Genomic DNA, 11458 nt, shown 5'->3' with positions numbered 1-11458 from the left:
CATGCATATTAACGGATAGACATTATGACATTTATCTTACTTGAATAAATAGATTTGACAGCTGTTATTGAAGCACTGCTGAATTTCTGTTGTGGTTACCTGGCAACATAAACTCCATGTGTTTTGACCTCGTCAGAATCATCTTCCCACCTGACACATGCCTGTCCCGGAATTGCTCTGTAACCTAGGAATTTTTAGAGGCTGCTCTCATAGTGTGCCGAAAATAGATTCGATTATAAGGTTAATGGTGAAGCATTGCGATGATGAAACACATTTGTCAGGTTAAATTGAGATCTTAAATGGTAATGTTGCTGTTTTTGATAAAAAAATCTGACATTTGAATGACTACCCTAACAGGAAGTAACTATACACTAAAAATGTTGGGTTGTTTCAACCCAACACACACACACACACACACACACACACACTTTTTGTATACAATGCTTTTGTGCATTCAATTAAATAATTTTTTTTTTTATTAATTAATTCTCACCGGTGCTGGCCTGGGTTTGCTGAAAATAATGAACTAACGGAAAGATGGTGTTTAATTGCAAGGGTTCAATTTGCATTGTTTGAGTTCCTTGAGGCACTTTTAGACACCAGAGACAAAGATCACAATACATTCCATTCACACAGATACATTCAGAGATATACAGTATGTAAAAGATTTAACTCATGTTCCAATAACATTTACACATTTGTAAACAAGGCTAAAAAAAGTATTTTGAGATCGTTGAGTCTCTGCCTCATCAAGTCTACTCTTTTTCCAAGAGGCCCTTAGGAAAGCAGCCTGGTGACAGTGTTCAGCCTGGAAGTCTATTAATAACTATGACAGCAGCTGTGGAGTAACATCGGCCTTTCGCGCACTATGGTTAGCTTGGGGAACAGCCAGAACTACGGGAGCTGGAGCGACAGAGATTGCATTTGGTATATTTGATGACACAGATACACAGTTACATTACTCTGATTTCCCAGATGCAATGTAGGAGTTTATGACACACACGAAAAACAAAAATCTAATTAAGAACATTCCATCATTGAAATGTGGTACAGTATATCTAAAATATTAAGCCCTCCTCTCATGATTGCAGACTATTTTATATACCTGAAGGCATTTAATTGCGAAAAAATACATTAGAATATTAGATGAACTGACAGTTTAAGGCCAGAGAAATACATTTCACACAATGCAAAAAAAGCAACATACAAAAGCTTCAATTAAATCCATACTAATCTGGACATCATTTAGCATTATGATAGTAAAAACAAGTATAGCACATATTTAATCAACACAAATGTATAAAAACATATATTATTTACTTATAACTCAAAATGTCACAAAATGAAGCATGATTGGGTTGTAATTTGTGTTTAAAAAAGCAAAACCTAAATGGCGATAGTTCACACAAAAATGAAACTTCTATTAACATTTACTCACCCTCATGTCAACCCCAACCTGTAGTATTGCAGTTAAGAAATATAACAACACTGTCCCATTGATCTTCACTGCATGGACAAAAAAAACACAGAACTATTTTTCAAACTATATAATTTTCTGTTCCCTGAAGAAAAAAAGTCATACACGTTCCATACAACATGAAGGTGGAATAAATGATAACAAAATTGATTTGAGCATCTGTTTTTTAGAGGAAAATGTTGCATAAGCTCAGATCAATATGACAAGATGTACGATCAATCAGTTCCAAATGAAATACAAAGCCTGTGCAGGAACACAACAAGTATAACAAGGTGGGAAAAAGTCCAAAAAAAAGAATAAAATGATCTATAATATTTTACTTGTTATACCCTATGTGATAAAAGCCAATACGTTTTAGTTAAATACAATAGAATTAACGTCTTTTGAAAATAAGAAAATGACTGGAGTACACCATGAGGGTTATATCAGCAGATTCAAATAATATTTTAACTAGAAGACTGGCTTAAAAGAGACGCAAACTTTAGTTATTTGTGCAGAAGTGAAAGACAAAGTTAGAAATTATTGTTGAAAAGAAAACTAACTTAATCATAAAAATGGCAACCCTTTCAAATTGAACATTTTAAATGTAAAATTCTCAAAGAAGTATTAGTTTTACGGTGGTAAAATAGATCTTTCTGGTAAGCATCCTCTTGTGTGAAAAAAAAAATGACAGCATATACGTGACGTGATCTGTGCCACCTCATGCTCCACCCAGCTGCTGGAAACCAGACCTTCACGACAGCTGAGGAAGCAAGGTTTAGAAAAGAGAAAGCCAAGTGGCCACCGTGTCTGGTGATAACAGTGACAGAAAAATGTGGGTGGGGGCAGACGGGGTGCTAGCTACACTATATATAGTTCAGCTTCACTGCTTGACCCTCATTCTACCACACAGCCTTCAGCGAACTGGCATTTGCACACCGTTCAAACCTTAGACCCCCAGTCATGAGCAAGTCATATTCAGCTTCAGCCGAGACGGCTTCCTCTTACCGCCGTACCTTCGGCTCCGGCCTGGGCTCCTCCATATTCTCTGGCCATGGAGGTTCTTCTGGATCCTCTCGTATGTCCTCCAAAGTGTATGAAGTCAAGTCCTCCTCTTCTCCCATTTTTTCCAGCCAGCGTGCATCCAGGGCTTCATTTGGTGGTGGATCAATGGTCCGTTCCTATGCAGGCCTTGGTGAGAAGCTGGACTTCAATCTGGCCGATGCCGTGAACCAAGACTTCCTCAATACACGCACTAGTGAGAAGGCAGAGCTGCAACATCTCAATGACCGTTTCGCCAGCTACATCGAGAAGGTGCGCTTCCTAGAGCAGCAGAACCAAGCCTTGTCTGTGGAGATCGAACGTCTGCGGGGCCGCGAGCCCACGCGCATCGCAGAGATGTACGAGGAGGAGATGAGAGAGCTGCGCAGACAGGTGGATGCACTGACCAATCAGAGGTCCCGCATTGAGATAGAGAGGGACAACCTTGCCGATGACTTGCAGAAACTAAAACAGAGGTGAGACCTTCAAGAATTATTTACGTCTATGCATTCTAAATCACTAAATGTAGACCGAATTGTGTTCATCATCACTAAAGTTTGAGGTAACTGGATGTTGCCATAATTGTTGACCAAACACAAGCGCTGATCTTCAATATCCAGACAGTATCTCTTACTGGTATTGTGTTGAAGTGATATGGTCTATTTAATTTATGGAGCATCCATCGAACTTTTCCATTCCACAAAAGGTTCTATAGATTATGTTCTTCACACTAAGAAAGAAAAGAACGATTTTTTTAAGAACGGTTCAGTGAGAGGTTCTTTGGGGAACCAAAAATTGTTCTTCTATTGCATTGCCACAAAAAAAAAAACATTTAGAATCTTTATTTTTAGTTGTGAATGTAGGTCCTAGAAGAAGTCAGATAGTCATGATGGTGCTCGTAACTCACGTATGTCATTAATTAGGGAAAAACATGAAAAAGTGCATTAGACATCTGCAATTCCCTAAACTTCTCCCCAACATTCTAGAACAATATAATTAGAATGCATTCATGTTCTCCAACAATGAAATCATGGCCAGATTTCTAGAACTCAAGCACTTGACATGAAACAGAGACCACAGGAAAGACAGAGGTCAGGACCACCTCAGAGGTAAAGACAACATTAATGCAAGAATGCTTATGACAGGGTATACAGTAACTGCAAGTAGTAACCACTGGTGTAACTCATGTCTGTGTATGATGTTGGAAAGACTGTAAGAGTGTTATTCCTGTTTGCAAAAGAACCCAGAGTCACATTACACATTGCTCAGATTAGACTGCTATTATTAGCCTCTTCAATATACCCCCCAGCACTGCAGAGAATGTATGTTCTTAAAAATAACCCTTATCTCAATTAGTGTGTGTGTGTGTGTGTGTGTGTGAGTGAGTGCATTGCACTCAAGGGACCCGCAACCACCCCACGTTAAAAGCTTACCAACAGCAAGTTTTATTCAAATATATTGTTCAAAGTGAACCTGATGGTTCAAATTATATAACACAACACATTTTATGACTTGCAGCTATAGCTATAAGTTATTGCTACCCAGCACTGTATGAAAAAAAAAAAAAACTAAAATACTTTATTAGTATTTTAGCTCTCCATTTCATTTTGGAGCCCACAGGGCCTAAAAAAATCTGTATGATTTATACCACAACTACTTTCATCTCTATGATGAAAATTTCAGATGCTATCTGACTGCCAACAATTGCATTCATGAAACCTGATATGTGCCACATTAACAACATGCCACTTTCAAAAGACTCAGGGATGTTTATATTAAACCTGAGCCTTGTGTGGCTCCAAGCAGTATGTGAGAATATAAAGTTCTGTCTTGATGTCTGTGCATGAAGGAACGACCACTTCTCTCAGTATATCTCAAATATGGAGAACACCCAGGACAACTTGGCCAATAGAACAGGCTCTATTTCTGCCCATGTAGAAATTCTAATATAACAAAGACCATCTTGTTTAGACCGTAAAGTCTTAATAGAGCACTTTAATAAGTATGTTAATTCAAATGATTACTTCAAAATTATTTGAAGACTCTAATATCTCTTTCTTCCACAGACTTCAAGAGGAGATCCACCAGAAAGAGGAAGCTGAGAACAACCTCTCTGCTTTTAGAGCTGTATGTTCTTGACATCACCTTTAGTGTTTGGCAAAATATTTCAATATTTAAGAAGGTTTCTTGGGGTGAAACATATAACACAAGACCAAAACTTAAGCTTCCTGTTGTACTCCTGCTTTATGTAGGATGTAGATGCTGCCACTCTGGCCAGGCTGGACCTGGAAAGACGTATTGAGGGTCTTCATGAAGAGATTGCATTCCTCAAAAAGATCCATGAGGAGGTTTGTATACATCTACAATTACATTTCTCAACATCTCCCAAAACTATACGTGACTAACTGTTCATCTCTTTCACTGTCTCTGTCTGCAACCTCCCCCACTCTCGTACCCAGCATACAACACGCACACTGACCTTTTACTCACGAGGCTTTGAAGTCAAGTTCTTTAAATGCCCTCTCTGCTTTTTATTTGACAAGCATGGATAAAATGGTCACATGTGTGTCTGTTTGCGTGTCAGCTGCACACTGACAGTGAGGGGGCAGTGTGAAGCTGTGGAACAGATGCATCCCTATAATTAAACAGAGACAGATTTTCTGAGACGCAGCTGTGAGAAGGGCGGTGGATAAAGAAAAAGGTCTTACAAGGCCACAGAGTCCTACAATTACACATAGCTATGAGAGATTACAGCTACACTCTTAAAAATAAATGCTCCAAAGGGTTTTTTCACAGCAATGCAATTGTTGAACCATTTTGGGAACCTTTCAGCCACCAGTTCTTAAAATAACCAACATTTTAATAATCTGAAGAACATTTTTACACTATACCTTTTGTGAAGTTGAAAGGTTCCATTGATGTAAAAGGTTCTTCATGGAACCATCAATGCCAATGCCTGCATTTTTAAAAGTATGAGTTTTATACACTTAACATTCAACATCTGAGATTCCCTTGGAAAAGTTACATTAATTTTCCCCTTTAGTCTCAACAATGACATTGACTTGTTTCATACACCCATCAAGCCTCAACTTGTCAAGTGAAATGACAATACATAAGCATGCTCTGAAGCCATGTCTCTCTCTCTACCTTTTCCTTTAGGAGATCCGGGAGCTGCAAAACCAGATGCAGGAGAGTCAGGTGCAGATCCAAATGGACATGTCCAAACCAGACCTGACTGCCGCCCTCAGGGACATCCGCATGCAGTACGAAGCTATCGCTGCCAAGAATATCGGAGAAGCTGAGGAATGGTACAAGTCTAAGGTCTGTATCAGAGGACAAGCACACAAAGGCTACACTGAGATCTGTGTATCTAGACTGAAAGTCGCCGGGTGTTTGAGCTGAAACATTTTGTTTTCACCAACAGGTGTCAGATCTGAACCAGGCGGTAAACAAGAATAATGATGCTCTCAGACAGGCCAAGCTGGAGACCATGGAGTTCCGTCACCAGCTCCAGTCCTACACTTGTGAGATCGACTCTCTCAAGGGCACCGTAAGTCCTTAAAGATTCTGTGCATGCAGGGCTCTAAGCCGAGTTATTATTTCCCAGCCAAAACAAGTATTAGCTGAGCCTCAGCACACCTGAATCCATCTTATTACCAATTATGAAGTCTTTAGTATGTTTCCCCAGGTGCTCAATGAGCAAATTTGATTCAGCAAATCGCTAGTAATAACACACAGTAGCTCAAGAAATATCTACTGGAACTCATCCGCAGTTTTTATTAATACTCCACTAAAGAATGAATAAATTCTTCCCTCTGTACATCAGTTTCACCCTACGTCTTGTCTTTACTTCTCGCTTTCTCCATCTTTTTGTCATTCCTTCTGCAGAATGAGTCTTTGATGAGGCAAATGAGGGAGATGGAGGAGAGGACGGGTCGTGAGGCCGGTGGTTTTCAGGACACCATTGCCCGCCTTGAGGCTGACATCGCAAAAATGAAGGATGAGATGGCTCGCCATCTCCGAGAGTACCAGGATCTGCTGAATGTTAAGATGGCACTTGATGTGGAGATCGCCACCTACAGGAAGCTTCTGGAAGGAGAGGAGAGCAGGTAAGAGATAGAAAGTATTTACACACACTTAAATTGCTAATTGCTCCCTCAACTGATGTCACAAAGCTTTATTTAATGTGATTTTTATTGTTTTTCGTATTTTTAGGATCACGATGCCTGTGCAGTCCTTCTCAACCTTGAGTTTCAGAGGTGGGTTCTTCACAAGAAAAACTACATTTACACTTCTTAAAGGGACAGTTCACCTACAAAAATTACAGTTTCGTCTATAGTTCTAAATATATGACACATATATGATTTATTTTGTGCAATAGTTTTTGTCCATACAATGAAAGTCATTGGGGTTTTGAAACAATGTTGCAAACCACTGACTCATCTTAATAACAGTAGAAAGTAGAAAGGTTTGAACCAACATGAAGGTTAAAAAAAAAATGAAACAATTATAGCCTGAATGCACTGTCGGTCACTTTTGATAAAAGTGTCTGCTAAATGCATAAATGTTAAATGGTTGAATAGAGATTTTTGACCAAGGCTTCACAAGGGGGGATATTTTTTTAATATCCTGACCTCTCTTCCTGCTTTGTTGTGTTTGAGCACCTCAGCTTATTTTGATATCAATAATGCAGTATGTATGTGTTTACAATGTGCGGGTGAGTTTTATGATGCCGTGGTTGTGAATTGTTGCCATAGAGACAAGCCCAGAGCAGCACCACCAGCAACAACAGCGTGCATCTGAAGTCCACTCCAAGAAAACAGTTCTGATCAAGACTATTGAGACCCGAGATGGAGAGGTAACAAACACACAAACAAACACTCGCTAACAGGCCAATAATTGCTTGATATTGTAATTTATGGATTTTACAGGCTGTCTAACCTCATATTCGTGTTATACACAAACACACACACGTAGGCTATAGTATATGCGTGCATTTAATCATTAAAATAATTTTTTAGCTTTACTCTAGACTAGGACAAGTGAGGGCATGAGTGCCCTCAGTGCTCAGTGTGTAAGTTTAGCCATGACTCAACTCTCTTTTTCCCAAAAAAGTCATGTTCCCTATTAACCGGCACTGGATTTCACTCCAGAATCCTCCAGTTTATAAGTGTATCACTTTTAATATCAGTTTTCTGCTCTGCTGAATGTCATTGTTTCTGCACAGCACATATGAAGTTCATTAATCAAAGAATGTGTTCTTGCTCTAGCCCAGTATTGATTTAGAGCAGGAAATGAACCGTTTTAATTTATAGAAACGCCTCTTCCAACTGTCTCTGTTCCTTATTACTGAATATCAACCATTCACTTTAAAGCGCTTTTCTGTTTTCCCAACATGTTTATGCGGCCATCTGTGCATGTGAATCATCTGTATCCTGTTCAGACACCGTCGCTCTAGTCATTTCCCTTTTCTCTCCCCCTTTAGGTCGTCAGTGAGTCCACACAGCACCAGCAGGACATCATGTAAAGCCTATGAAACAGATTGAGTTTCATAAAATCCCTTATCCTAACTTAAATGTTCACTGATGGCCTCAGGCTTTTTATGTACTCGCCCAGTATTGCCATGACCAATTACTGCATATGTGGAGGACACAGACAAAAGGGAAAAGTGAGCTGAAGAACAAGAGGGTGAACGAGCAAAATGGCATAATATGCATACTGCCTGTGGCCAGTTGATCTCAGAGTTTTTGTTGACATGAATGTATGTGTGGTAGGGTCATATCTGAGAAGCTGTGTTCCACTGCTACAAAATGACAACATATACTGCACGGTATTTTCTTGCAATAAAATTGAAGGCCTCTGTACTTTTGGATTAATCTCATACATAGTAGTAACATGTTTTAAGTCAATTTACTACAAAAGACAAATCATATGCACCATGTTTTCCTTCTATAAAATTTACGGCTTTTGTAATTTTGGATTAATCTCACATTAAAATAAATAATAATAATTAATTTTAAGTATTTGCTACAAAAAAGACAACAATACACTCCACTGTGTTTTACTTCAATAAAATTGCAGTCTCCTGTGATTTTTGGGTTCTCATGCTAAATATAGGTTATAGTAATATAATGTATAGCATTTTTCAATAGAAATCTATTTCTATTTTATTAGACAACAACACTGCCTTAAAATCTTGGCTATAAAAAAAGATATTGAACAGCAATATAAACTGTTGATGCAAAACATTAACACATACTGACCTTTTGTAAATACAGAGTATATTAAATGTATTATTAAATAGCCTTCTGTGCAACATAAATATAGTAAAATAATTATTAAATGACAAAACATGTCATTACAGTAAACTGAAAATTGTAATTAATAAATTTCATAAAATTACCATTTTCATTTATGAAAACACCCGTATAGAGTATAGTCTAAACTTGACAAAAAAATGCTTGAACTAGGTCTAGTATGCACCTGCTAGAGATCCAAACAAATCACAACAGGGAATAAACTGACAGGCTGAGTAAACCATGCTGAGATTTCACAGTAAAATACCACCTTCTGTCCTAACTCAGCCTCCAGCTCTTTGTTCCTGAGGCGAAGGCAGTCACGTGCAGACTCACCACACTGTAACCTTCACTCTATCACCTTACAGTCCCCTCACTTTATACTGACAGGTTATGACGTATCATCATAACCTTAATGAGACTCTTTTATTAGCATTAACTCTGACCTTTAGAAAGCCTCCTGGGCTGAGTTGTGTTTTATGCTTGCATGTCTGTCTCTGTGTCGGTGTAAGGTAGGTTTAAAAATAAAATGAAAACAGAGTAATGCTGCTGCTAGCTGGAGAAATCAAAACCTTTAAACTTGGATTCATCTTTGAATTAAACTTCCCTGCAATGTTGAGACAACTGATTAAAATGAATCCAATTTGAATATAATTAATTTTAATCCAATTATATTGATATAATTTGCCACAAAGTACCCCAAAGATACAGACATGAACCAGCATGCAGTCTTTTATCACCAGATTAAAAAAAAAAAAAAAAAAACACAAAAAAGGAACTACTGTCACTGGGGCTGTATCTGGACTTCAGGGCATTCGCTGCCATTAACCCCGGGTTATCATCATTCTAAACCCTGCTTCCAGTCCTTGATTCTGATTGGTTGAGCTGTGTTCAAAGCTGTTGTCTTTGTTTCTGTGTTGCACGGCAACCACTTTGTTGCAGCCATACAGTCATGGCCAAAAGTTTGCTGCTTAAGCTGTTGTGGTGTTCATTCACATTATTTCTAGATTATTGTGCAGAGTGATAAGATGCATTTAAAAAATTACTAAAAGCTTCATAGGCCAAAAAATTTACTTTTCACAAAATAAACCAATAAATAAATAAAATTGTTTGTATATAATTTCAGTTTTTTTTGATCCTGTCACAAAATGACCTGCTAACATTAATTGACTAATCATATCACTTGAAGAACTTGACAAGAACAAGAACTTGAAGGTGAGAGGTTCGACTGCAGTGAAGTCTTCAGGACGTCCAGAGTGTCCAGCAAGCACCAGGACCGTCTCCTCCTGAGGAGTCTGGTACAGAATCGTGTCTCCAGCAGTGCAGAGCTTGTTCAGGAACGGCAGCAGGTTGGTGTGAGAGCATCTACATGCACAGTGAGGACAACAGCCTTGTATCAACAAGGACAACAAAGAAGCCACTTCTCTCCAAGAAACACATCAAGGAGAGATTGAAATTCTGCAGGAAGTACAAGAATTGGACAACAGAAGACTGGTGCAAAGTTATTTTCTCAGATGAAGCTCCCTTCCGACTGTTTGGGACATCTGGAAAATCAAATGTTCGGAGAAGAAAAGGTGAATGCTGCCATGAGTTCTGTGACAGTGAAGCATCCTCAGACCATCCATGTGGGGGGGCTGCTTTTCAACCAAGGGAGCGGTCTCTCTTATAATTCTGCCCTAAAACACTGCCATTAATAAAGAATGGTATCCAAATGTCCTGCAAGAGTGACTTCTTCCAACGATCCATAAGTTATTTGGTGATGATCCATGCATTTTCAAGCATGATGGAGCTTAATGTCACAAAGCAAGAGTGATAAAGAAGTGGCTTGAAGATCATTACATTGAAATTTTGGACCTGGTGCCAGGCAACTTCCCAAGATCTCAATCCCATAGAGAACCTGTGGTCAGTCCTCAAAAGGTGAGTGGGCAAGCAGAAGCCCACAAATTGTGATCAAAACAGAGAACTAATAAGACAAGAATGGATCGCCATTAGTCGGTTTTGGCCCAGAAGCTAATATCCAGCATGCCAGAGCAAATTGCAGAGGTTATGAAGAAGTGTCAACACTATATAGACCCTTTATTTATTTTACCATTAAAAGTCTTTAAACGTATATGATTATCATTATTTTTCAGTATACCACAGAAACGAGGAAAAATCATCTACAAATACTGAAGCAGCAAACTTTGCGAACACAAAATGTAGATATGTATATGTATTTCTGAGGAAATATATCATTGCATTTTATTTGCTTTGTGTTATTTTGTGAAACCTTGCTATGTGTATTGAATAACTGTTTTATAAAAGCAATAAGCCCTTTAAAGCTTTTTTTTGTTTACAGTGAATTTATAGCAGCTAAAATAAGGGGGTTTTAGGCACTCCACTCCGCGTCATATCTAACATATATATACCTGTATAGACATATATATGCCTAACAACACCCCTTAGCTTGTATATACTCACTGTAATCCATGGCTTATCGCTTTATTTTAACACAGCTGAAGGAACCTTTCTCACCTCACCTGTAAATTGGAGGTGGGGTTAGCACCGCTTTTTACCTAGCATAATGATACAGGGAAGGAGTGCTAAATTTGTTCAGTGTAAAGCAACATGATGCGGTGCTACAATTTTATGGCTTGATGCTTAGCAACAGCCTTTTCGCATGTTT

General features: G+C 38.5%; 1 protein-coding gene across 1 annotated transcript; it reads left to right on the top strand.

Annotated features, from left to right (window-relative positions):
- Positions 1 to 2340: 2340 nt before the first annotated feature.
- Positions 2341 to 8361, top strand: desma (desmin a). Its single transcript, XM_052565825.1, has 9 exons — positions 2341 to 2973; positions 4564 to 4624; positions 4750 to 4845; positions 5657 to 5818; positions 5922 to 6047; positions 6386 to 6606; positions 6713 to 6756; positions 7255 to 7355; positions 7983 to 8361. The coding sequence occupies exons 1-9, from the start codon at positions 2420 to 2422 to the stop codon at positions 8022 to 8024; spliced, it is 1407 nt and encodes a 468-aa protein (XP_052421785.1). The 5' UTR covers positions 2341 to 2419; the 3' UTR covers positions 8025 to 8361.
- Positions 8362 to 11458: the final 3097 nt, after the last annotated feature.

This window comes from Carassius gibelio, chromosome B9, assembly GCF_023724105.1.
Source record: "Carassius gibelio isolate Cgi1373 ecotype wild population from Czech Republic chromosome B9, carGib1.2-hapl.c, whole genome shotgun sequence".
NCBI lineage: Eukaryota > Metazoa > Chordata > Actinopteri > Cypriniformes > Cyprinidae > Carassius > Carassius gibelio.
Note: the sequence above shows the minus strand (reverse complement) of the source record. Positions and strands in the feature narration are given on the sequence as shown.